Source organism: Pyrus communis, chromosome 7, assembly GCF_041283825.1.
Source record: "Pyrus communis isolate YQ-2024b chromosome 7, ASM4128382v1, whole genome shotgun sequence".
Taxonomy (NCBI): domain Eukaryota; kingdom Viridiplantae; phylum Streptophyta; class Magnoliopsida; order Rosales; family Rosaceae; genus Pyrus; species Pyrus communis.
Genome location: NC_142571.1, coordinates 21,755,875 through 21,776,892, shown reverse-complemented (window position 1 = coordinate 21,776,892; position 21,018 = coordinate 21,755,875). Strand labels below are relative to the sequence as shown.

Genomic DNA, 21,018 nt, shown 5'->3' with positions numbered 1-21,018 from the left:
GCTCACGAGGGGATCCTGATCCGTCCAGTACGTACACATGCTTCGGCTTTCGGTACAAGATTTTTGTGACAAATCATTATTTCTCTTTTTCCTTTCGGCCCCATGTTTGGGTTCATTTCATGTGACATAGTACTATTTTGGTTTTATTTAATAAATTCTTACTCATCAAGGTTGAAAGAAAGTTGAAATTAAATTGTGCGGTTAATAGCAGATTTAGGAAATTTTATTTTAAAGGTAAGATATAGCACTTGACTCCTTATTTTTGTTTTTAAGGTATTAATGTCTTGCTTTCATGACAATCATGTTTAAAGTGAGCATAAAAAAACATTTGACAGGGTGAGCCATATTGATACACAGGACGTAACGTGGATAAATTAGGGCCTAACGTGAATTCGCTGGTGTGTCAAAGAGCAGTGCTGGGGCTTTTTTTTGTTTTTTTTTTTTACCAAAAGGATACATGGTAGCTTCGTAACGGCAGTTTACTGTTTCAGGATTCGAAAAGACTCACAGGGGCATTTCAACCTCCTCTTGATCACCATCGTGCGATTCACCAGCGATAGGAATCGAACTCAAGACATACCGTATGAAATACAGGCCTGGAATTCGTTACCAACTATTGGACTACTCAGTGGTGGTTGCAGTGCTAGGTTTCAAGCCACAAAATTGGGATGCTAATTTTAGTTGGTGATGCAAGTGAAACATATAATGTATAGGGGGTTGAAGTCAAATTGCACTGAGACGATTAACTCTAATACTCAAATCATTACAAGATGATATAAACTAAAAAAAATTAATTTCCGCACACCCCTTAAAATATCTAACAGAAAAATACAATTATTTGTACATAAAAAAGAACATGAATGTGCAAAAATCATTTTCTAAGTCAAATTGCTATCGAATTTGGTTTTCACGGTCACAGTTGCTTCTAAAATTCTGACAATCTGTGCCACTTTATGCTAGTTGGAGTAGGAGTAGGACACTTGCAAATTGCAATTGGCAAATGGTAGATTTGATTGTTTAAAGTGACAAGATTGAGGAAGGCATTCATAATTATAAGATTGCAATTCCAGCACGAAGTCTAGCTGGAAAGCCTCAATATTCTTAGTTAAGATAGAAGCAGAACCTTCGGTGTGGCCCCCACCACACAAGCATCCAATTCCTTTCACTTCTATCTTCCAACGCGGACGACAAAATTGAAGTTCCAACCTTTATTTTTCACCCCCACATTTTGCTATAAGTAGCACAGTTCATCAAAAAATCCAACTACATTGCTCTTCAATCTCCACTACTTTTAATAACTTGAAAGTTATTGCAAAATTGGAAGCAAACCCATCACTCGTTTCATCTTGCTAATCAGAACCACTCCAAATTTAGCAACTTTTGTACCAGAAACAGTTACAGTGGCAAGGATTTTTAACATGGTATCTCTCTTCTCTTTCCCTCTCTAGATTCCTTCTGTTTTTCTTCCGTGGATTTGGTTTCTGAGAAAATGGGTACTCAGCAAATCGTTTATTGGATAATGGATACTGAAAATTTTGAGACGTTGCAGGGTTTAGGTGCGGGTTCTAATGTGGCAAACATTAATCGCAGAGAAAGTGAGAGCCTTTCAAGGAGCTACAGCGGCAGCTGCATTTCGTTGCCGTCGATAGCAGAGCCAAAGCCAGAGACTTTGGCAGAGCCTTGCTTAGTCTCGTGCACGACTTTCAATATTTTGGCTCCAATCTACAAAAGACTCGATCAACAGGTCCTATTCTATCCCATTTGCGTTTGTCTGTCATTTGATAATTATTTCGTTTTTGAAGTCACTCTGTTTGATAACTATTTCGTTTTTAGAGTCACTCTGTTCGATAACTATTTCGTTTTTAGAGCCGTTTGTACCCTCAAAACGAAGTGGTAATCAAACGGACTTAGTTTATCTGAGTTTGTTTTCTCAGTTTCTTTGTGGTGTGTGTGAAACAGAATCAAAGCCTTAGAGAGAGCGACTACAGGGCGTTTTGGGTGGCCAGGAACCAGAGGATTTTGGATTGGTTGCTCTGTAAATCATCTGCCATTATTTGTCTGCAGGTGATATTTGATTACCCTTTTGCTTTTTTGGACCTCAAACGAAATACCCCTTGTTGCATATGAGAACAAAGTGCACTTGTATGAGGTTTTAAGGGTCATAGCCCTTTCCAACTATATGTGCTGACACAAACCCATTTTTTGCAATATTAGGAGTTCTGGGTTGGAAATGAAGAATTTGTGAATATGTACCTGGACTGGCTTGGTGATGCAGGCTATACTACCTTTAAGCTCGCCCGAACCAACAACCGGGGAGATGGTATGTTGCTATCTTGAATCTATTCCTTAATGTTGATTTTAATACATTAGACTTATCTGGCATCATTCGAGTTTAGTTAAATCTCATTATTGCATTGCTCCATGGGTAAAATGCGCGGTTTTTTTTAACTCACATTCATATGTTAATTCCAAGTTCGCAACTGCAATATAGGTCAGATGCTGAACAACTTGAAAGTTCTGACAAAAAATGTACATTATTCTGCACACATTGGTTCATGTTTCCTGCATTGGAGTGCTTTGTCACAACACTTTGCGGTTGAATTGGCCTTTCTTTGTTATCTTTTCCCAGTACAATTTAGCAGTCTAAGTTATTGGAGAGTTCTTCCACTGGTTCTTCATATATCAGCTAGCATTTCCAAAGGAGTTGTGTCTTAGAATGTTCCTCAAGTTTGATATCAACTCATTTCTTGTTTTGAGAGTGTTGTCATGATTAAGATGAGCTTTTTAAGTCTATTCCATGCTCTATGGCTTGACTTATTGTATTTTCTCTCTACAGGTTTGCTGACTGCTGTGAGGAGGGACTGCTTTAGTGTGCGAAACTACCGAGAGTTGCATTTTAATGATTTTGGAGACCGTGTTGCTCAGCTATTACATGTTCAGTTAGCTGCCCCGTTTTCACAAAACCAGAGAGGAAACGTTCAACAAGAAATGCTAATTGTGAATACTCATTTGTTGTTTCCTCATGATTCCAGTCTCTCTATAGTACGATTGCATCAGGTATTCAAAGTTTCCAAACAAGTTATCAACTTATGGCATATAATTGTCAACTTAGTTTAACAAGCTGCACTAGCAATCACTCTAACCCGTTTCTTGAAAATTTTTAATAGGTTTACAAAATTTTGCAATTTGTGGAGTCATATCAGAATGAAAAGAAGCTAAACCCGATGCCTATCGTACTCTGTGGGTGAGTCTCCTGCCTTGTCTTTCTTAGTTAATGTTCCATGTCAAAGTATCTCATTTCTAATACTCTGAAGAAAATCTTTAAAATATACATCCTTTTGAAGGTGCTAGCTATCCTAACTGGTAAATCCTTTTGAAGGCCTCCTTCACAAACAATGGAAATTTAATAAATTATAGGCTTTCTCTGGTTGTATTCTTTTGTGTAGGATGGTAGTTCTTATATTTGTATTTTTTTGGTTATTCTCGATGCAGTGACTGGAATGGAAGTAAACAAGGCCATGTGTACAAATTCCTTAGATCACAGGGTTTTGAATCAACATATGACACTGCTCATCAATATACCGATGCGGATGCTCACAAGGTTGGTGTTTTCTGGATTTAAATTCAGAAATCGGCGATTTACTGGCTGCCACAGGGCCCATCTAGACAATGCTCATCATCTGTTTTAACGGAATATTTGTATTTTATATCCGACAGTGGGTTAGCCACCGCAATCATAGGGGAAACATCTGCGGTGTTGACTTCATTTGGCTTCGTAATCCCAATAAGTCACGAAAACCACTAAAGACTAGTTGGTGCGAAGCTGTTTTTGGAATATTACGGGTAAGCAATTGAGTTTCCATATTCTATATTACTGTCATTAATACTCATCCGTTCACATTTTCTCTACGTACTATCTAATTCCTTGTCAGAGAGGGCAAGAATCGTAGTTCATCAGATTTATTGTGCACAGAAAGCTTTGTTCAAAACTTTTGAAAAGATGCTTCGATCCTTTATATTATAGGGCATGCAAGCTCTAGACAGTTTCTACATGCAATCCTAGTAACTTCCTTTTTCCTTTTGGGTTTTCAGCGCCAGCTTCAAAAAGCTTCGATGGCTGAAAATGATGCATTTGCCTTTCTGAAGGGTGATGGTCATGGTGATTTTATTACGTCCTCAGCCTTCTGTGAAGCACTACAACAGGTTGGTTCTATTAGCTATTAAGCTGTATAAAGTTCAAATGGAAAGATCAGACTTGCTCATATAGGTATTTTGCAGGTTAATTTAATTGGTCATCCTACGGGACTAGGTTTCCAGGAGACAAGGGATCTCTGGATCCAGGCAGATGCCGATGCAAATGGTGTTCTTGATTATGAAGAATTTAAGGTACATTACATCCATAATAATTTCGTTTATTTTCCTTTTGAAATTACATTAGCATTGCCGTCATGTAATAGTCCTTCCAAAGTACCTACAAGATTAAAATCCCGAGTCTAAAACCCTTGGCATTGCAGAATAGAATTTGGAGTTCGACAGCGTCAGAGGATAAAGAAAGTCTCAACGGTAGTAGAGAGGAGTCAAAACGAGGCACGCAGGACGCCCTTGGATTCAACGTGAAGAATGCAGTTCTATACCCCCATGAGGCGGAGAAGGGAATATGGCCCGAAGATTATACTCTCTCTGATCATGCTCCACTCTCGGTTGTACTTTCACCAGAAAGGATGTCGTGTTGCAAGTCATAAACCTCACTTAACAACGCACGCGGAAAGGATATGCAGAATCTGTAGGAAATGTGTATAGCCAACAGAGGAAAGGTCCCTTCTGTGGTAGGAGTGTTTGAGAAAAAGAAAGAAAAGAGCAATATAAGGTTGGAGAGTTTTTTCTGGTTGAAATTCTTCATTCTTTTAAAGGAAACTAATGAAAATGACTTTAAAACTTTGAGTTTTAATGATAAAGATAAAATAAAGGGTAAAGTGAATAGTACCAGGATTGATTTTTTAATATAAAAATATGGTTTTTCGTTAAAGTGAATAGTACCATGAAATTTTCGTTAAGACTTCCTTTTAACTGTTTCTCACTAGCCTTGACCAAATTAATCTTTATCTTTTGGGGAAGGAGGGAGGAGGATCATGTGTGTGGGTCTAGACCTGGCAATTTCTTACACGACCCGTTAACACGACACGTAAACGACACGAAAATAACGGGTTTCGGGTCAACACGATAACTAATCGGGTCATTATCGGGTCACACGATAATAACCCGTTAATAACGGGTCCTTAACAGGTTTACACGAGAGTGACACGCGGGTAATCTGTTTCGACACGATAAGAAAAATGCTATTTTGATGATTTTAATTTTTTAAACTACTAAAAAAAATTTACTATAAAATGCAATAGATATAATGAATATGTATATATTGTTTATTAATTATTATTCTATATAAATTTTAAATTTTAAGTTTTATTTACTTATTTATTTTTATAGTATATTATAGGCAAAGATTGAGATTAAAAATCATAAAACACATTAAAAATAAAAAATATCAAGTAATATAAAAATACCAAACACATAAAAAAATTATAATAATTAATTTCCCGCCTAATATTTCAAGAGTTTCATCCATTTCCCGCATAATGTTTGGGAAATTTTGCAGCCTATATCCATCCATTTCCCGCCTAATATTTAACCCAAAGAAACTCTAAGTGTTAGTTAATGTATCGTTTTGATGGGATACGCATCCTATGAAACAAATTTCAATGATCCAACCATCAAACTTGTTTATATATGCTTCGAGATCGCATACGCCAAAATTTGCAAAAAAAAAATATTCATAGATCAAGAAACGAGACAAAACTTTTCAACGGTTATAAACGAAAAATCACGATTTAACAATTGTTTTAACTCTGATTTTGATGATTTTTTACAGCTATACTCTTTGACCCTATATGAATATAATGAATGAATTCGATCCTCAATTTAAAATATTTACATTGGTGGATACCACAAAATCTTATGTTATACTTGATAAAAGTATAAATAAACTCACAAGTGTTAGTGAATTTATCATTTTGATGGGATACGCATCTTACAAAACTAATTTCAACGATCCAACCGTCAAACTTGTTTATATATGCTTCGATATCGCATACACCAAAAATTGCAAAAAACAAACATTCAGATATCAAGTAACAAGACAAAAAATTTTGACGGTTATAAACGAAAAATCACGATTTAACGGTTATTTTAACTCCGATTTTGATGATTTTTTACAGCTACACTCCTTGACCCTGTATGAATACAATGAATGAATTCGATCTTCAATTTAAAATATTTATACTAGTGGACACCACAAAATCTTATGTTATACTTAATGAAAGTATAAATAAACTCTTAAGTGTTAGTGAATCTATCGTTTTGATGGGATACGCATCCTACGAAACTAATTTCAACGATCTAACCGTCAAACTTGTTTATATATACTTCGAGACCGCATACGCCAAAAATTGAAAAAAACAAACATTTAGAGATCAAGTAACGAGACAAAACTTTTCAACGGTTATAAACGAAAAATCATGATTTAACGGTTATTTTAACTCTAATTTTGATGATTTTTTACAGCTACACTCCTTGACCCTATATGAATACAATGAATGAATTCGATCTTCAATTTAAAATATTTACACTAGTGGATACCACAAAATCTTATGTTATACTTGATGAAAATATAAATAAACTCTCAAGTGTTAGTGAATCTATCGTTTTGATGGGATACGCTTCCTACGAAACTAATGTCAACGATCCAACCGTCAAACTTATTTATATATGCTTCAAGATCGCATACACCAAAAATTGAAAAAAACAAACATTCAGAGATCAAGTAATGAGACAAAACTTTTCGACGGTTATAAATGAAAAATCACGATTTAACGGTTATTTTAACTCCGATTTTGATGATTTTTTATAGCTACACTCCTTGACCCTATATGAATACAATGAATGAATTCGATCTTCAATTTAAAATATTTACACTAGTGGATACCACAAAATCTTATGTTATGCTTGATGAAAGTATAAATAAACTCAAGTGTTAGTGAATCTATTGTTTTGATGGGATACGCATCCTACGAAACTAATTTCAACGATCCAACCGTCAAACTTGTTTATATATGCTTCGAGATTGCATACGCCAAAAATTGCAAAAAACAAACATTCAGAGATCAAGTAAAGAGACAAAACTTTTCAACGGTTATAAACGAAAAATCACGATTTAACGGTTATTTTAACTTCGATTTTGATGATTTTTTACAGCTACACTTCTTGACCCTATATGAATACAATGAATGAATTCGATCTTCAATTTGAAATATTTACACTAGTGGATACCACAAAATCTTATGTTATACTTGATGAAAGTATAAATAAACTCTTAAATGTTAGTGAATTTATCGTTTTGATGGGATACGCATCCTACAAAACTAATTTCAACGATCCAACCGTCAAACTTATTTATATATGCTTCGAGATAGCATACGCCAAAAATTGCAAAAAACAAACATTCAGAGATCAAGTAATGAGACAAAACTTTTCGACGGTTATAAATGAAAAATCACGATTTAACGGTTATTTTAACTCCGATTTTGATGATTTTTTTATAACTACACTCCTTGACCCTATATGAATACAATGAATGAATTCGATCTTCAATTTAAAATATTTACATTAGTGGATACCACAAAATCTTATGTTATACTTAATGAAAATAAAATAAACTCTAAGTGTTAGTTAATGTATCGTTTTGATGGGATACGCATCATATGAAACTAATTTCAATGATCCAACCATCAAACGTGTTTATATATGCTTCGAGATCGCATACGCCAGAAATTGCAAAAAACAAACATTCAAAGATCAAGTAACGAGAGAAAATGTTTCGACGGTTATAAACGAAAAATCACGATTTAACGGTTATTTTAACTCTGATTTTGATGATTTTTTTACAGCTACACTCCTTGATCCTATATGAATACAATGAACTAATTTGATCGTCAATTTAAAATATTTACAGAAATGGATATATACCACAAAATCTTATGTCATGATGATCTATGAAAATTGAGGATTTTGTAAAAGGAATAACATGTAAGCTTTGAGTTCCATTGGCAAGGTTACATGGTCGTTTAGATTTTTGAAACCCTCCAAATCTCATGAACAATGTTATTTATTTTAGTGAAAAATTAATAAAATTAATAATAATTATTGTAGAAGTGTGAAAAATGTAATCACTCGTAATAAAAAGCTTTACAACTTTCATTAAGGGGTCAACTCCGAAATTTAGTATGCATATACTGATTTAGTATTATGTTTTACATTTTTTTAGGTCAAATTATGTTTTTCATTTTCATTTTTATTGATTTAAAATATAATTTTCTTAACGGGTAATGGGTCGGGTCATATTACCTGAAAATATTAACGGGTTGATTTCGGGTCGGGTCATATTACCCGTTTACTTTAACGGGTATTACACGACACGACCCGTTAAGCTATCGGGTATGACACGAAAACGACACGAACACGAGAAACACGACACGAATGCTAGGTCTATGTGGGTCTCCAGCAGCTGTAATGTGGAATTCTTTTTACTACACATGCTAAATTAGTAATTTGGGATGCTTTCTGCACATCCGTTTGTATCTCGTCCTTTTGTTTTTTGTGAAGAAACCAGACGAGAATCAAGGACCAAAATTAATGGGCGTGCAAAAAGTCAAAACGTGTTTGCAGAAATAAATTTCTCATGAAATCTAGGTACTGAATTGACAAGCAAGACATAGCAAATCTTAGCTGCCATGAGATACTATAGACAAAGCCCTTATAATAGCTCATACGCTCGTACCAATGTGTAGCCTTATGCATTGCTCATACACAAAGCTATTTGCATGATTTCCAGGTGTGTGTTGAGCACAACGCTTGTTCAAGAGTAATTGAAAATCACTTTATTTGAGGGTTAAGCCTGACAACATGTATGTCTCTTTATATATTTATTTTTCCATCTGTGGCCAGAGCATGGTTCAAAGTTGATGTTTGGACATACCTGTAGACATTGAAATTTCAGTGAACTAAATGTTGACTAATGTATTAAAATTACAACCTTCACTCATTTCACCTACAACTTCCACTTACTTCACCAACCTCACACACTTATTTCACCTACATCACACACTCATTTCATCTACAACTTCCATTTACTTCACCAACCTCACACACTTATTTCAGCTACATCACACACTCATTTCACCTACAACTTCCACTTACTTCACCTACATTACACATTTACTTCACTTACCAACTCCACTCACTTCATCAACAATGGATGGTGGTGATTCACTCTCTTAGCCTATAAATAGCCTTCTCCATCAAGAGGAAAGGGGAGGAATTTTACATACACACCAAAACCTTGAAACCTTGAAACTCTAAAGCTCTCAAGAAAATCCCGAAGGATCAAAAAAGCACTCTTTGTTCTTCGTCACTTGAAGAACTTCCACCAACTCAAGATCAAGCCCCGACGGCCCCTTGAAGAAAGTGTTCATCATTCATCATCCGTTTATCCTAAGATCAAGCCCTAACGGCCCTTTGGATCAACAACCTCAACAAACCCATACACCCATTCTTCAAGATCAAGCCCAACGCCCCTTGAAGATCCATTCATCAACTGTTCATCCCTAAATCAAGCCCCGACGGCCCTTTGGATCAACAGCTCATCCACAAACCTACACCCAACGAAGATAGAATCAGAGGATCAAATTACAAAGAGATTGTAACTCAAAATTCATTAATACTACAAATATATTTTGTACACGTATTCTTGTTTCTTGTTTCAGGAATTTTTCGTATTTACAAATTTGGCACGCCCAGTGGTGAGAATGAGAATCATCTTGCCTTTTAACATTTATCTCATGGATCATGAGAAATTTATCAAAACTTAATGCATCACTCTTTGATTCTCTTCAGTCACAGGATAACGGTTCCTCTACACTCCTATCATCAGGACACATAGAGCTGGAAGATGTTCTGCAAGCCAATGACACTAATGATGATTGTAATGTAATACAATCACCATTTGGAGATAATAATTGTTCTTATACCAATAAGAATGATATTTCAACCTGTGATGAAGGTGAACCTCATAGTTTCACCGTATCTGATTTCGAAAATGAAACTCCACATGATATGTGTCAGGAGGTGAGAATAAAAATGCTTATTTGAATATTTCTAATATGAACTTTATTAACACAAAAGTGTTATCAAAATTTAACCTGCTTGTTTGTGATTTTTAATCCAGTTATGTGCTCAGTCACAAAAAGACATGGATTCACTCCGGTTACATGTCGCACAAGAGTCACCAACATATGTTATGTCCAAAAATAATGTTTCTACCAGTGATGACGATGAACAATTTAGGAACACCGTTTCTAATTCTGAAAATCAAGCCACGAATAAAAGGATTTCAGAGGTGATAATGAGCCTCTTTAAACATTTTGTTATATGAACTTCTTATGGATATATTCTAACTTAGCTCCTTGTTCATGATTCTTAATCTAGGTATGTCCTCCACCAGAAGAAGATCTGGAAATTTTCTTTTATCCACCTCAACTAGAGGACTACACACTGTAGCCGTCAATGAAAACAACAGTGGGAGATGTTTTGCATGACAATAACTATATTGCATGCAGTGAGTTTCAATCCTGAATCTGAAGCTAATGACTTTTTTCCCACGAAGTTCTTGAATAAGGTTATAGTTAACTATGGTTATTAGTCCTATGAAGAAGTAACATAAACTTATTTTGAATGATTACAAGCTACAGGAGTGGTATGAACACCGAAGTAGTGCCATGGATGTGTAAAATGCCTTTATGCATTAGCTAAAGGAGACTAGTAAAGAGGCCTTTCAAGTTCCCTGAAATATCTCCCTGAAGTCGTTAATCAAGTCCCCCATGGAATAATGTTTCGACCAAGCCATAATGCTAGCCTTATTGGCAATGCTTTTGTTTGTCCTGCAGCTGTTGCCGCGTGGCTGCTGTAGTATCTATCAGTTTGCATATTAGTGTTACTTGAGATGTATTTTTGTTATATTTGGAATGATTATCAAAACATATGGTTGTAGTTTAAGGTCTTGAACCTTTTTGTAATTATCCTTTTGTATTGTTTATCAGAACCTCTTGACTTTGAATGGTCTTTTGCATATTCTTTTCTCTTTCTATATATGCAATGTCAATTGTTACATGTTGTCTATGTTACACCCAACTAAGGAGAAAAGATATCCAAAAGGATACACGGCTGCAATTAGGCTGCCACAAGGATACTTAGAGTACGATGCCCATCGTACTCTGTGGGTGAGTCTCCTGCCTCGTCTTTCTTAGTTAATGTTCCTTGTCAAAGAATCTCATTTATAATACTCTGAATAAAATCTTTAAAATATACATCCTTTTGAAGGTGCTAGCTATCCTAACTGGTAAATCCTTTTGAAGGCCTCCTTCACAAACAATGGAAATTTAATAAAATATAGGCTTTCTCTGGTTGTATTCTTTTTTGTGTAGGATGGTAGTTCTTATATTTGTATTTTTTTGGTTATTCTCGATGCAGTGACTGGAATGGAAGTAAACGACGCCATGTGTACAAATTCCTTAGATCACAGGGTTTTGAATCAACATATGACACTGCTCATCAATATACCGATGCGGATGCTCACAAGGTTGGTGTTTTCTTGATTTAATATCAGAAATCGGTGGTTTACTGGCTGCCACAGGGCCCATCTAGACAATGCTCATCATCTGTTTTAACGGAATATTTGTATTTTATATCCGACAGTGGGTTAGCCACCGCAATCATAGGGGAAACATCTGCGGTGTTGACTTCATTTGGCTTTGTAATCCCAATAAGTCACGAAAACCACTAAAGACTAGTTGGTGCGAAGCTGTTTTTGGAATATTACGGGTAAGCAATTGAGTTTCCATATTCTATATTATTGTCATTAATACTCATCCGTTCACATTTTCTCTACGTACTATCTAATTCCTTGCCACAGAGGGCAAGAATCATAGTTCATCAGATTTATTGTGCACAGAAAGCTTTGTTCAAAACTTTTGAAAAGATGCTTCGATCCTTTATATTATAGGGCATGCAAGCTCTAGACAGTTTCTACATGCAATCCTAGTAACTTCCTTTTTCCTTTTGGGTTTTCAGCGCCAGCTTCAAAAAGCTTCGATGGCTGAAAATGATGCATTTGCCTTTCTGAAGGGTGGTAGTCATGGTGATTTTATTACGTCCTCAGCTTTCTGTGAAGCACTACAACAGGTTGGTTCTATTAGCTATTAAGCTGTATAAAGTTCAAATGGAAAGATCAGACTTGCTCATATAGGTATTTTGCAGGTTAATTTAATTGGTCATCCTACGGGACTAGGTTTCCAGGAGACAAGGGATCTCTGGATCCAGGCAGATACGGATGCAAAAGGTGTTCTTGATTACGAAGAATTTAAGGTACATTACATCCATAATAATTTATTTTATTTTCCTTTTGAAATTACATTAGCATTGGCGTCATGTAATAGTCCTTCCAAAGTACCTACAAGATTAAAATCGCGAATCTAAAACCCTTGGCATTGCAGAATAGAATTTGGAGTTCGACAGCATCACAGGATAAAGAAAGTCTCTACGGTAGTAGAGAGGAGTCCAAACGAGGCACGCAGGACGCCCTCGGATTCAACGTGAAGAATGCAGTTCTATACCCCCGTGAGGCGGAGAAGGGAATATGGCCCGAAGATTATACTCTCTCTGAGCACTCTCCACTCTCGGTTGTACTTTCACCAGAAAGGATGTGGTGTTGTAAGTCATAAACCTCACTTAACAACGCATGTGGAAAGGATATGCAGAATCTGTAGGAAATGTGTATTGCCAACAGAGGAAAGGTCCCTTCTGTGGTACTAGTGCTTGAGAAAAAGAAAGAAAACAGCAATATAGGGTTGGAGAGTTTTTTCTGGTTGATATTCTTCATTCTTTTAAAGGGAAACTAATGAAAAAAGTTTGAAAATTTTGAGTTTTAATGATAAAGATAAAATAAAGGGTAAAATGAATAGTACTAGGATTGACTTTTTAGTATAATTGTTAAAGTGAACAATATGAACTTTTCGTTAAAACTTTCTTCTTTTAACTGTTTCTCACTAGCCTTGACCAAATTATTTTTTTATCTTTTGGGGAAGGAGGGGGGAGGATCATGTGTGTGGGTCTCCAGCAGCTGTAATGTGGAATTCTTTTTACTACACATGCTAAATTAGTAATTTGGGATGTTTTCTGCACATCCGTTTGTATCTCGTCCTTTTATTTTTTGTGAACAAACCAGACGAGAATCAAGGACCAAAATTAATGGGGTGCAAAAAGTCAAAACGGGTTTGCAGAAATAAATTTCTCATGAAATCTAGGTACTGAATTGACAAGCAAGACATAGCAAATCTTAGCTGCCATGCGATACTATAGACAAAGCCCTCATAATAGCTCATACGCTCGTACCAATGTATAGCTTTATGCATTGCTCATACACAAAGCTATTTGCATGATTTCCTAGATCGATGTGTGTTGAGCACAACGCTCGTTCAAGAGTGATTGAAAATCACTTTATCTGAGCGTTAAGTCTGACAACATGTATGTCTCTTTATATATTTCTTTTCCCATCGGTGGCCAGAGCATGGTTCAAAGTTGATGTTTGGACATACCTTTCCTAAAGCTTTGTGCTAGAAAATTGTCAAGTTTGCCAACTAGCTTGAGAAGTCAGAATGTGCTTTAAGTTATGCGCTCCTCTCTTCTTGTCGGTAGATACGTCTAGGAGCGATTGTTGAAGGCAGTCGTCTTTCATTCTCGTGGTTGTACTCTATCATCTGAATTTTTTAAGCTGGCTTTAGGGCTGGTTTGATATTGTTGTGCTTTGGAAAAAATTTGGAAAAAAAAAAAACTTCTTCTGCTGTGCTGTGAGAATAAACTTATTTTTGTTGCTTCACTTTTTCAACTTTATTTTTCACCCAAAACTATGAAAATAAGTTGTTTTTAAGTGTTTACCAAACACATTTTTTAGTTCAACTTTTTTTATACCCATTTTTTATAAAATCAACTCAGTACCGAACCAGTACTTAAGACCCTATGTCTTGATTTTCTCATCATTTGGTGGGCTTATCCAAATCTTATATGTTAAGCTCAAAACAACTTATATATTATTTTAATAAATTTGAAAAATCTATACGTTAAAAATGGTCTGCTCATTTAGAGATTCTATTGAATAAAATTTTGATCATGTGATTTACCAATCAATATTTACCTAGTTGTAAGTTGTAGCATTGGAAATGAGAGATAAAGTCACAAAGTAATCATGAGCTACAGCCCCATAGCTACAAGGTCTATGCTTTTATAGATTTGTTCTGCCACTTGATGGAACATTGCTCGAACAAGTACTTGATCAAGACGAAACTAAAGTAATCAGAATCTCTACCCAAGAAGTGGAAACATTTGCTCCAAGTTCAAACAAGTACTTGATCAACAAGGAAACCTTTATTACAAGGGACAAGTGATGAGAGGAAACGGTGGACCCACACAATCACATCGAAGGGCAGCCTCGTCCCTCGTGATTATTTTCATTAAGGAGTGATTCATTTTATGTCTTTAGATTAGATAAAATTCATTTTAAGTATTTCTTTAATAGTATAATAACATGTGATATTCTGTTACGTATTTTGCATGGGCCTAACATTTGTGTTGTATTTTTCATTATCATGTCGTTTTTTTTTTACATACTCAATATCTTAAAAGATCGTGTCGTGTAACACCCGTTAGGGTAAACGGGTAATATGATCCGACCTGATATCGATCCGTTAATATTATCAAGTAATATGACCCAACTCGCTACCCGTTAAAGGAAATATATTTTAAATCCATAAATAATAATAAAAAACATAATTTGATCCAAAAAAAAAAAAAAAACATAATACTACATTAGTATATGCATACCGCATTGTAAATTAATTATTATAATTTTTTAATGTGTTTAGTACTTTTAAATTACTTCATATTTTTATTTTTAATGTATTTTTTAATTTTTTAAATCTCACTCTATGCCTATAGTATACTCTAAAATATAAATAAATAATTAATTAAAACTTTTTTTTTTAATTTATATAGAATAATAACTACTATAATACATATTTAATATACAATATATGCATATACACTATGACTATTATATGTTATAGTAAGTTTATTTAGTAGTTTAAAAAATTAAAATCATCAAAATATCTTCTTTTTTTAACGTGTCAAAACGGGTTACATGCGTATCACTCCTGTGTAAACCTGTTAAAGATCTGTTATTAACAGGTTCTTATAGTGTAACCCTCTAATGACCTAATTAGTTATCGTGTTGATCCGAAACCCTATACTTTCGTATCATTTACGTATCGTGTTAATGAGTCATGTAAAAAATTAGCAGATCTAATTTTGAACACATTGAAAATTCTCTCATTTACTACGGTCCTGGAATAACTTCTTGAGACTTGCAATTTGTTTTGGGATCTATAAACTAAATCAAGCTAAACTATTAGAAAGATTATTTTTAGTAAGAGTAACCACGCTAAAGTGAATTAAGTAATTAGTGAGATAAATATATTGAGATGAATCTCATGTTACAACCAAAGAATTTCCAACAAATTGTACCTAAAAAAATATTCTCTAAAGTGATCTATCTAATATTTATTTATCAGACGCGCACAAAATATTTATAAATAAATCTGAGAGTTGAATATACAGAGATATATTTTGATTTAAATTCCATGAGAATGCTATCGATTTTTTCAGTTAGATTTTCTCGATCTACCTTATCGACTGTTTATCCTACACGATGACGAAATAAGTCTACTTCTTACATGCCCTTTGTATTCAAAACTGCAAAATAAGCAATTGAATCAGAAATTTCAGTCTCACAACCTTCCCTCATTTAATCTTCTATTTTAAAAAAAAAGGGATACAAAATCTTCTCATGATCCCTGTAGCTTCTCTGCCCTTTCCGAGGAAGCACCCCCACCAAGCCATACAGCAAACAGTTCCACGGGTAGGATTGCCCGGGGTCCCACCAAAAGTCACGACAACAAAAATTCCAGACCCCACCATGGAAAACCCGGAGCAGAAGTTTAATAGCTTCTTCCATAAGCAAAAAACGTCCCCTGAAAGCCCAAGACTTTGATCGACCTCAAGTCAATTACTGTTTTTCTTAATCCTACAATAACCCACCCAGCATTCCATTTCTCCTACATGAAAGAGGATGGCTTCCAATGGAATCCCCTTCACCACAGCAGCGGCAGGTGGCATATCACTGCGAGTGGGATTCCGATTCCGCCCCACAGAAGAAGAGCTGATCGGCCATTACTTGCAGTTGAAGCTCCGGGGAATGGATTCCCTCGTCAGCGACGTCATCCGTGAAATCAACATGTGCAACCACGAGCCCTGGGACTTGCCTGGTAATTATTTGCAAAACCCCAGGTGTTAAATTTTCATTATTTTTCTTAGTTCAATGAGTCTGATAATCTGTATAATCTGTATTTGCCATTTGGTATTTGGGTTTAATCCATATGTAACTTATTACCAAACCCAGTTCTTAAAAAGTTCAATCTTTTTATTTTATTTTTGGTGACAACTTTAGTAATGTGTAACTTATTCTAAAGTTTGAATCTCTGTTTAGGCAATTGGGTTTGATCCAAACGTAACTTATTACCAATCCCAGTTCTTAAAGTTACAATTTTTTTTTTCTTTAGTGACAATTTTACGAAGGTCAGAGATTTTGGCACGTAACACTCTTCTGTGAGTTTGAAAAATTGTAAAATGTTCATTTTTTTAAAGTGCAAATAGCTGTAGATGGAGTGCGACAATCACAACCGTTTTACTGATACTTTTTAGTTTGCATTTGAATGAGTCTAAAAATATGTGTTGGTTTGATCCAAATGTTGTGTTTTTATGCAGAGATGTCACTGATAAAGTCGGATGATGAGGAATGGTACTTCTACAACCGACCAATTTACAAAAAAAAACAGCAGAAACGACACCGAAAGGGCGACGAGTGAAGGCTTCTGGAAGATCACTGGCCCGGTGAAAGAAGTCAGGGCTCGAGACAACAAAACTATCGGTAAAAAGAGGATTCTGACATTCTACCGAGGTCGCGGTCGTAATGCCCAAATTACCCCCTGGGTCATGCATGAGTTTTACATCCCTCAAATCAGTCCTAATGCTAATCAGGTCGTCGTTCTCTTTCTCTTTTCGGGTTTTTGTTAATAATGTATGGATATATGATGTATAATTTGCAGCATGGTATGAGGCAAGTTCTAAACCGGAGGCTTGAAGGGTTTTGGTTGTGAAACTCAAGTCTATTTGGTTTGGTTCGAAGGGGTTTTGGTTTTGAAATCATTGAATGGATCAAAATCGAAACCCCTTCAAGCCAATTGGCTTGTTCTGTAAATGTGCAAAGTTTAGTGACTTTTGGTTGGAACCTTGTTTAATTTTCTGTTGGTGATACTTCATTACATAATTGGTTTTCCAACTTATTTGCAGAGGGATTTCGTTCTCTGTCACGTAAAGAAGAACTGTCACGTAAAGAAGAAATCAAGTAAGAATACGGACGTTGCAACCTGTGATGAAGGTGAATCTAGTAATCACAACAATGCACCTGACTTTGAAAATCAACCACAACCACCACATAATATGGGTGCTGAAGAGGTGAGAATGTCAAGCACGAATGGTGATTAAAACTTCTTCATATATATATATATATATATATATATATACTCAGAGCAAAAGAAACAGATCCAAAACCTTTGCTTGTTTGTTGTTCATTATGCAGGAACATAATCAGCCACCACAAAATCTGGACATTTTTCAGTGGCATATGGGCAGTATGCTTGCAAATGCGCATGATAATAATGATTACCATGGAATGCAATCTGCACTTGCAGCTAATGAACGGGATGAAAATTCAGACGAGGAGTTCGCAAATACACTTATTGTTGACCCGTATCAGGATTCCAGTGAAGAAATGACTCACACTAACGTCTTTAATGACTCCACTCTGCCAGAGTCACCTAGGAAGGTGTATTTAGAGGATTGTGGAGTAAGCAGTGACTCAGACACAGAAGTACCACATGCACGTGGAGTTGCACAGGTAAAAAAGCGTTCTGCCAAAACTTCGCTTAACTTTTTGGTACTGGAAGCTTTGGAAACTTGCTCATGTTTCTGATTATTTTTATTTTTTAGTGCATGAGTTCACAAATTCTTAGTGTGCCACAAGCTGGTTCGAGCCACTCCAGAAGAGAGAAAGGCGTTATTCTTCATAACCAGATCTTCAGACAGGCTGCTTCCTCTATCGATGTATTACCTAAACCTGAGACTGATCGTCTTCAATCAGGGCCGGCCGACCTTCTAACAAGTGCCCTCGTAGCGCTAGGCAAAGTTAATGAATTAAAACAGCAGCAAAGCAAGGTGAGTGAGAGAACCCAAGCTGCAGCACGGAGAACATGAATAATGATTCTTTGGAGAGGCTATTTCCACGACTTAATCTGGTTTATTTTTGCAGGCCAAAGAAGCTGCAGAGCGTCGAGCTGCTGTTGATTTTCCCCCGAAGAGGAACTTTATAACAGAATCTAACAAAGACGCAGAGGTGGTTCAAGGCAATAATACAGAAAAGGGTTTGAAGCGGACGCACAATGCAACCACCGCCGGCAATTGGATGAGCTGTTCTTTCATTTCCTGGGAAACTTCCCCCCCATTAACAAGTCCCCCATCAGTATACCTTTTCAACACGGTTCTAGGTGCAATATTGTTCTTTGTTTTTGCTTGGGAATTAGTTTTATACGGGCAGTGGTGATAGATGAGCGTCTCACAATGAATAATATGCCAGACTTAGTGGTTTCTTATTGCTGCTATAAAATGTGGGAGTACCAGCCATGTTTTGCAGTGATGAAATGTTTATATTTGGCATAGCCTATGGAGTTTGACATGTTTCTGTTTCTACGGACCAGATGTAATGATGTATGGCTGGTACTGGAATCTCAGTACAGTATATTGTTTTTTGTTTAATCATTTGGGGAGCGGGGATTGGAACTCTTGAGATATTTTCTTAAAATTGTGAAAAAGAAATACTATTAGACAATGATGGTGTTAGAAGTTGAAAATGTTAAAGAAATCATATGAAAATTCTAACTATGAGGATATCATTTAAAAGTGTAAAAGATAAATATTACCGGACCACGCTTGTGTTGTTTGATCTTGAGTGTTCAAATGTTTTCGTTTCCTATAATTGCAAAAGATAAAAATGAATAGGGTGATAGAGGCTCGAACTCTCGACCTCAAGATCACTCAGAAGCTATGAAACCTACGCGCTAGCCAACTGCTCCACCACCCCAACCTCAAAACTTTTGCTTGGTCAAAAATAATTTGTAGGATACCTGCGTGACCATTCAGAATTAATAGTTAAAAAGATTACGCCACAATTTGTGGGCCAAGATATTTCTAAGCATTTGAATATTTACATTGTTGTCACATTAAATATGATTCACAAGCCCCCCAACGTACTGCATCGGTGGGCTATGTATTTTTCTTGCGACGAAAAATTTCAGCTTTTAACAAATAGTAATAGATGCACTTTTTCAATTTCAATTATGTTTGTTGTGTGAGTTTATTATGTTTTACACATGCATACACAATAAAATTAAAGAATTTATAAAAAATTCAGCACTTATTGTTTTATAAAAGTTACAACTAGAGAATGACCTTGAGACCGTAAAATTAGACGGGCTAGTTACGAAAAAGTCTGTCGACAAATATGGTAAGATTGAGTGGTAATTATGTAACTTGAGATAAAGATAGGTCATTATTTTGGAGGAGAAGAAGTGGTACTTGAGACTACATGGTGAGGAAGTAGTTGAGACTTGTGAGGGAAGTCTTAAAGCCCTATTGGATATCTCCATTCTCCAATTACAAAATTGTGAATATATATATTTTTTATAAAGAGGGAGGAACCAAAGGGATTCCTCCACCCACATCAATTATGACATCGCATCATATGCCTCTCACAAATAACTGATTTTAAAGAGATCAAATTTTTATATTATCTTTTATAAATTATATAATGTGGTAATTGATGGTTGGATTTCTTTAACTTTTTAAAATAAGAGCTCAATCATAACATCATGCAGTCAATAAACAATGGTCTAAAAGTTTAGTTTCCTTCGCATTTTCCCTCACAAAATTTGTGATATCGTGATCTTATTCGATTTGACATTGAGATGTCTTAGAGTAGAGCAGTCCTTTCCAAAGTTTCTAAGTGATGATAGATGGATCAAAGATGAAAATCACCCAACCTGGCAATGCCAATTGCAAATGGAATCTGGAAACGTGAGAAAATTGAAAGGGCTATTCCACAGCCAAAGTACGTGGTTTTATACTTTCACATGTGTTGCTCTTAAACTTCTTGTCTCAATTGCAGCTTTAAAAATAGAGTACGTTGCCAATTTGGTCATCAATTATTATCCGAGTGAAAATTAAGTCTTTTTAAATTCATTAAAAATTGCAAATTTCATCCCTGCTATAAGATTCAAGACTATTTTATTCAAATTCTATCAATTTAAGTCACGTGACTAGCATATGATATACTTTAGGAGATAATACCGTTATGTATCAAGAATGAGTATTTTAGCTCGTTTTTGCATGTTTAGAAGAGTCGATAAATGTAAAGGTTTTGGCCCTTTTTGAGTGAACTATTTGTTTTAGTGAAGCTTAGAGTTAATAATTTGGTTAGGGGACTAGGAGTATCCACATGAATGCAGTTTTGTAGATTTGAAAACCATGGATGATCAACTTGAGCTTAATCTTCCTTAGTACTCTCTTCAAACTTTGAATATTATGCGATCTCTTTCTCCTTTAGAATATAAGATGATGATCACGGTTGAC

General features: G+C 35.6%; 4 protein-coding genes across 6 annotated transcripts; all 4 read left to right on the top strand.

Annotated features, from left to right (window-relative positions):
• Window positions 1–1,088: 1,088 nt before the first annotated feature.
• On the top strand, window positions 1,089–4,892 carry LOC137733434 (putative calcium-binding protein At1g02270). Of its 2 annotated transcripts, none has more exons than XM_088696535.1 (11): window positions 1,089–1,421; window positions 1,550–1,744; window positions 1,960–2,064; window positions 2,215–2,320; window positions 2,837–3,057; window positions 3,168–3,244; window positions 3,493–3,601; window positions 3,718–3,843; window positions 4,093–4,203; window positions 4,279–4,386; window positions 4,520–4,892. In XM_088696535.1, exons 1-11 carry the CDS (start codon window positions 1,419–1,421, stop codon window positions 4,547–4,549), a joined length of 1,191 nt encoding a protein of 396 aa, XP_088552661.1. In that variant the 5' UTR covers window positions 1,089–1,418; the 3' UTR covers window positions 4,550–4,892. The 2 variants fall into 2 exon arrangements, with proteins under 2 accessions (XP_088552661.1, XP_068328684.2); XM_068472583.2 differs by having other exon boundaries at window positions 4,515–4,892.
• Window positions 4,893–9,957: 5,065 nt separating this feature from the next.
• LOC137733437 (uncharacterized) lies at window positions 9,958–11,236 on the top strand. The gene is made up of 3 exons (XM_088697419.1): window positions 9,958–10,236; window positions 10,337–10,507; window positions 10,597–11,236. The coding sequence occupies exons 1-3, from the start codon at window positions 9,958–9,960 to the stop codon at window positions 10,666–10,668; spliced, it is 522 nt and encodes a 173-aa protein (XP_088553545.1). The 3' UTR covers window positions 10,669–11,236.
• LOC137734378 (putative calcium-binding protein At1g02270) lies at window positions 11,235–13,035 on the top strand. 2 transcript variants are annotated; one of them, XM_088696537.1, is made up of 6 exons: window positions 11,235–11,387; window positions 11,638–11,746; window positions 11,863–11,988; window positions 12,244–12,348; window positions 12,424–12,531; window positions 12,660–13,035. In XM_088696537.1, the coding sequence occupies exons 1-6, from the start codon at window positions 11,368–11,370 to the stop codon at window positions 12,885–12,887; spliced, it is 696 nt and encodes a 231-aa protein (XP_088552663.1). In that variant the 5' UTR covers window positions 11,235–11,367; the 3' UTR covers window positions 12,888–13,035. The 2 variants fall into 2 exon arrangements, with proteins under 2 accessions (XP_088552663.1, XP_088552662.1); XM_088696536.1 differs by having other exon boundaries at window positions 12,238–12,348.
• A 3,193-nt stretch (window positions 13,036–16,228) lies between these two features.
• Window positions 16,229–19,146, top strand: LOC137733436 (uncharacterized). Its single transcript, XM_088696534.1, is given in 7 exon segments — window positions 16,229–16,541; window positions 17,041–17,099; window positions 17,101–17,313; window positions 17,626–17,790; window positions 17,915–18,232; window positions 18,325–18,549; window positions 18,644–19,146. Coding segments are annotated over 7 exon segments (1,467 nt in total). The 5' UTR covers window positions 16,229–16,345; the 3' UTR covers window positions 18,935–19,146.
• The last annotated feature ends 1,872 nt before the right edge of the window (window positions 19,147–21,018 follow it).

Excerpts from the sequence above, each read along its gene's own strand:
- LOC137734378 (XM_088696536.1), top strand. The coding sequence starts at position 11,368 with ATGCCCATCGTACTCTGTGG. Across the intron at positions 11,388-11,637 it reads ATGCCCATCGTACTCTGTGG|TGACTGGAATGGAAGTAAAC; the intron begins GTGAGTCTCCTG and ends TTCTCGATGCAG. Across the intron at positions 11,989-12,237 it reads CTGTTTTTGGAATATTACGG|CGCCAGCTTCAAAAAGCTTC; the intron begins GTAAGCAATTGA and ends TTGGGTTTTCAG.
- LOC137733437 (XM_088697419.1), top strand. The coding sequence starts at position 9,958 with ATGAGAAATTTATCAAAACTTAATGCATCACTCTTTGATTCTCTTCAG. Across the intron at positions 10,237-10,336 it reads CACATGATATGTGTCAGGAG|TTATGTGCTCAGTCACAAAA; the intron begins GTGAGAATAAAA and ends TTTTTAATCCAG. Across the intron at positions 10,508-10,596 it reads CGAATAAAAGGATTTCAGAG|GTATGTCCTCCACCAGAAGA; the intron begins GTGATAATGAGC and ends TTCTTAATCTAG.
- LOC137733434 (XM_068472583.2), top strand. Across the intron at positions 1,745-1,959 it reads ACAAAAGACTCGATCAACAG|AATCAAAGCCTTAGAGAGAG; the intron begins GTCCTATTCTAT and ends TGTGTGAAACAG. Across the intron at positions 3,844-4,092 it reads CTGTTTTTGGAATATTACGG|CGCCAGCTTCAAAAAGCTTC; the intron begins GTAAGCAATTGA and ends TTGGGTTTTCAG.